Below are 4,475 nucleotides of genomic sequence, written 5' to 3'. Positions count from 1 at the left end.
ATTTAAAATTTTAATTATAAATTATTAATATTTAATTAATCATAAATTATTAATATTTAAAAATAAAATAAAAATTAAATAATTATATATAACAAAAGATATTTTTATTTTTTTATTTTATATTTCTTTCTTATTCCAAAGTTATTGCTACCAATCAAATACGGTAATAAATCATAATAATTATTCATATTTTATTTCATACATCATACCAAAGTACGTAATACTTATTCTATTCTATTCCATTCTAATCTCATTCTATTAATATGTAATAATTATTTTATTTTATTATTATTTATTTAAAAAACTAAATATATCTTTTTAATTTTACTTATTTCACGAACCAAACATATCATTAGATTTTGTGGTCAAACGTGTCATTAGATTACGTGGTCGATATGGCTCAAAAGAAATTTGATGATGTACGTATGGTTTTGCAGCACTAGCTGGGACCGAAGGAATTGTCAGTTCACTCTTCTGTCGTGGCATGTCATCTATCGATCATCATTTACGAAGCCTAGATTCAGACATAGGCATTGCTAGCTGATGGCAACACTCGTTATCTGAAGATTTATTGGCCTAGCTCTATATTGGGCCCTATGTTGTCACTTAAAGAAGACCACATAACTTAAAATTGGTACGTACATATCTTGCCAAGAAAATTTGTGGTAGATATAAGGATATCGTTTGTTATCCTTTCGCACATATAAAAAGTTAACCGGTGATGCATTTCCACATTTTGGTCGATCATAAGCATATATAATTCTTTATTCTAAAAATTGGACTCAAAGTTCTTTTGCAAATTAATAATAATAATAATAATAATAATTAATTTGTGATGGTAGCTTTTGGGTGAAGGGAATTGAAGGTGGGGTGGCAATCGGAGGGAACATGTGGTCTTTGGGCTGATATAGAAGAAGACACAGGCTTGCCTGTAGTTGAGAGTTAAAACGACAGACAATAGTACCATATATACGAGATTTAATTATGGCCAAAGGAAGGGAAACGTTTAACGTTGGTTATGAAAGAAAACATACGGATTATTACACACGAAAGAAAAGAAAAAATTTAATACAATTCATATGGGCAATTTTATTTAAAAATAAACAAATTAACCCATATATATGTATATATATATACACACTTTATAACATACAAACATACTCAGTTTTCATATGATAACAAGGAAAGAAAATTAAGGGCATGAGTTCTTTAATGTGTTTCCAATATCGATAACAAACCTGTACTTAACGTCTGCCTTGACGAGGCGTTCCATGGCAGTGTTTACATACTCCATTGGAATAACTTCAACTTCCGGTATAATGTTGTGCTTGGCGGCAAAATCAATCATCTCTTGAGTTTCTTTCATTCCTCCACTCACGCCACCTCCGATAATCTTCCTCCCTGTCATAGTGTCATTTGCAGCACTTAATTTGAAGAATATCAGATTCTATACCACATATCTATGTTTACAATTTAGAGCTATGCAATGAAGAATCGTACGCAATATAGGTGTAAATTCATCCTACTTTTTGTGTTGGGATGATTTCATCATGAAGAGGACGTGAATCGGAGAAAAAAAAATTTTTCCCTTTCAAAAAAGCCAACAATTTACTTACCAACCTATGACGTATAACCTTAACTTCATATGTAACCTTACCTGCTAACAAAGGAATAATTGGTAGCTCAAGTGGCTTCACAGTACCGCCAAGCATTATAAGCTTTCCGTGCGACTTGAGTAGACGAATCAATGGCAGCAAAGAATGTTGCACAGATATTGTGTTGATGATACCATCCATTGAGCCTCTGGCAGCCTAAACCATCACCAATAATTTTGCATTTAATATGACATTAATTAGAAGCCAATTACACCAGGAAGAACGCTTATAAAATTTCTGAGAAAGCAAACATATACCTCTAGTTGATCTTGCTCGTAGCTAACCAAAAATGAATCAGCTCCGAGATTTTCCATAGCTTCCTTCTTTTTGTGAGGAGAAGTACTGATAACTGTCACCTTGGCCCCCATAACCTTGGCAAATTTCACAGCCATATGGCCTAGCCCGCCCAGGCCAACAACACCAAGATGCAAACCTGGCTTATCAAGTTCGAAATATCTCAGTGGACTATAAACTGTGATCCCAGCGCAGAGAAGGGGAGCAGCAGCATGGAGAGGCAATTTTTCGGGGATATGAACTACGAAGTGCTCGTTTACAACCAAGATGTCCGAATAGCCTCCATATGTTATAGTGCCGTCGTAGTCCTTCGATGAATAGGTTAGTATATAATTAGGGCAGTAGTTCTCAAGATTGTTGGCGCAGTTCTCGCAGGAGCGACATGATCCCACTATGACACCCACCCCAATTTTGTCTCCAACTCTGAACTTTTCTACTTTGCTTCCCACTTCATTTACTTCACCGACAATCTCATGACTGAGTCAAGCAATCATTTCAGTTGAGAAAACACAGATCAAATGCTTTCTTCTAGCCTAGGAAGTAGTCTCAATGGAAATCGCAACATATAGATAAAAAATGTTATTATTGACTGCACCCTAGACATGTGCACAAACGAAGGTTAAAAGAAGATGATTAATATATACGTAGGGATACAAAAATTACTTTAATTAGGTTCTAACTATACCCTGGCACAAGAGGATAGTAGGAGAGTCCCCAATCGTTATTGATCATATGTACATCTGAGTGGCATATCCCACAATAGAGCACTTTCAGAGCCACATCCTTCTCTCCTGTTGCTCTGCAAATCTGACATTTAGCTTCCATGAAAAAGAAATTGATGGGAGCAGACAAGGATACTTGGGGATGGAAGAGAAAACCTTCTGAAGAATTTGAAGGGAGATAGAACCTCAGATTGAACTCTAGCTGCCCACCCAAACGCCTTCTTGGGGTGCTCTTCCTCTGGGTTTTTCAGCATGATGCGTTCTCGCAGCTTTCCCTTGACGAAGGACCGACAATTGAATGAAAAAGAAATAGTGTAACCTTGTTTCATACCTGAGGTGATATATACTTATATAGGCATACGGATGAAATTGTGATTTTCAATTTTCTTCTTTTGGAAGCATTATCGTTTGAGAAAATTATGGAAAATAATTTTTTTAGTAAGAGTATTTTAAAAATAACTATTAAAATAAATTTAATTATTTTTAATCATATTTAGTCATTGTAGACACCCTAAAAAAAAAAAGAAAAAAGTGTAATAATAAATAAATAAAAAATTTTCATAAAATAAACTAAAACATGAAAAAATATAAAAAAATAAAAAAAAGGGGATGGCTGGGCGTACGCCCAGCCATCCCTTCGCCATCTCGTCCCCCACCCACTACGCGTGATGGGGGTTCTGGCCACCAACTCCAGGGGGTGCCAGAACCTCATCACCGGGTTGTCCAAATTTTTGGACAACCCGGCTCTTTAAAGGCTACCTGCAAAGAACAAACGGGAAGAAAGACACAAAAAGAAAAAATCCTAGATCTACCAGCAGCTACCTAACCACACAAAAAAAAAAGAAATCAAAAAAATCAAAGGTGGGAACCAAAAATCAGATCGGGGGTTTCAACCGAGGTTTCGATTCGGTTTGAGGGAGAGAGAGAGGTGAGCGGTGAAGAGAAGGTGGGATCTGTGGAGCGTCGGCCACCGGTAGGGGAAAACCTAAACCCGTTTGGGTCCCCGCCGACCGAAGGAAGGGAGCGCCCGATCTTTCGTTCGGAAGGGAAGAGGGTTTCAAGAGAAAGAGTGAGGAAGCCGGAGAGAGACTCGGGGAAAGAGAGGACGCGACGCCGGCGCCGGCAAAGAAGGGGGTTTTTTTTTTAGAGAGAAGGGAGAGGGTGCGGCTAGAGAGAGAAAATGAAATCTGAAAATGAGAGGAAAGGCCGAAAATAGGATTTATATACCCGAGTTTAAGGTATAAACGGCGTCGTTTCAGCGGAGTGAAGAATTCAAAAGGTCGACGCCAAAACGACGTCGTTTGAGGGAGTCCCCAAAGCCCCAAAACGGTGCGTTTAGGAGAGGGCCCGACGGACCAAGGAAGCAGGCTAGGGAGACCTCCGTGCAGCCCACACAACTTGGGCCATCTTTCTAGCCCAAGCAAGGTGAGGCCTTACCCATTTCTGGTGAATTTGGACTTATTGTTTTGGGCTTATCTAGTCTATTTTAATTGTTTGCTTAACTTTAATAAAATATAAAAATAATAACAAAAAAATTAATATTATAAATATATTTGGAGGCTTGCAAAAAAATAAAATAATATTAATAATGATAGTTCATGATGCAAATGTATATATATACATATTATATTATATATATATTTTTTTAAAAAATAATAATAAATAAAATAATAAATAATAAATAGTAATAATAATAATAAGTGAAAAATAAATAAATAATAAATAATATAATTGGAACAAATATCTGAGTATTACCACCAAAAAGGGGCAAAGAGTTGCCTCTTTCGGGTGGATGTTTTTCGAG

The 4,475-nt window shown here is 36.4% G+C and overlaps 1 protein-coding gene across 2 annotated transcripts; it reads right to left on the bottom strand.

Annotated features, from left to right (window-relative positions):
* LOC18507180 (probable mannitol dehydrogenase) lies at positions 1,109-3,158 on the bottom strand. Of its 2 annotated transcripts, none has more exons than XM_018126022.1 (5): positions 2,828-3,158; positions 2,635-2,748; positions 1,913-2,426; positions 1,658-1,811; positions 1,109-1,425 (listed from the first exon to the last, which is right to left on the bottom strand). In XM_018126022.1, the coding sequence occupies exons 1-5, from the start codon at positions 2,998-3,000 to the stop codon at positions 1,193-1,195; spliced, it is 1,188 nt and encodes a 395-aa protein (XP_017981511.1). In that variant the 5' UTR covers positions 3,001-3,158; the 3' UTR covers positions 1,109-1,192. The 2 variants fall into 2 exon arrangements, with proteins under 2 accessions (XP_017981511.1, XP_017981517.1); XM_018126028.1 differs by having other exon boundaries at positions 1,109-1,401; positions 2,828-3,154.

The sequence above is a fragment of the Theobroma cacao genome, chromosome 1, assembly GCF_000208745.1.
Source record: "Theobroma cacao cultivar B97-61/B2 chromosome 1, Criollo_cocoa_genome_V2, whole genome shotgun sequence".
Taxonomy (NCBI): domain Eukaryota; kingdom Viridiplantae; phylum Streptophyta; class Magnoliopsida; order Malvales; family Malvaceae; genus Theobroma; species Theobroma cacao.
The sequence above is the reverse complement of the archived record's forward strand: the minus strand, read 5'-3'. Positions and strand labels throughout refer to the sequence as shown.

Bases quoted from the DNA above. Each gene is read 5' to 3' on its own strand.
- LOC18507180 (XM_018126022.1), bottom strand. From the start codon at position 3,000: ATGAAACAAGGTTACACTATTTCTTTTTCATTCAATTGTCGGTCCTTC. The intron at 2,427-2,634 runs GTATAGTTAGAA...TGCTTGACTCAG, and splicing joins TACTATCCTCTTGTGCCAGG to TCATGAGATTGTCGGTGAAG. The intron at 1,812-1,912 runs GTATATGTTTGC...GTGATGGTTTAG, and splicing joins ACGAGCAAGATCAACTAGAG to GCTGCCAGAGGCTCAATGGA.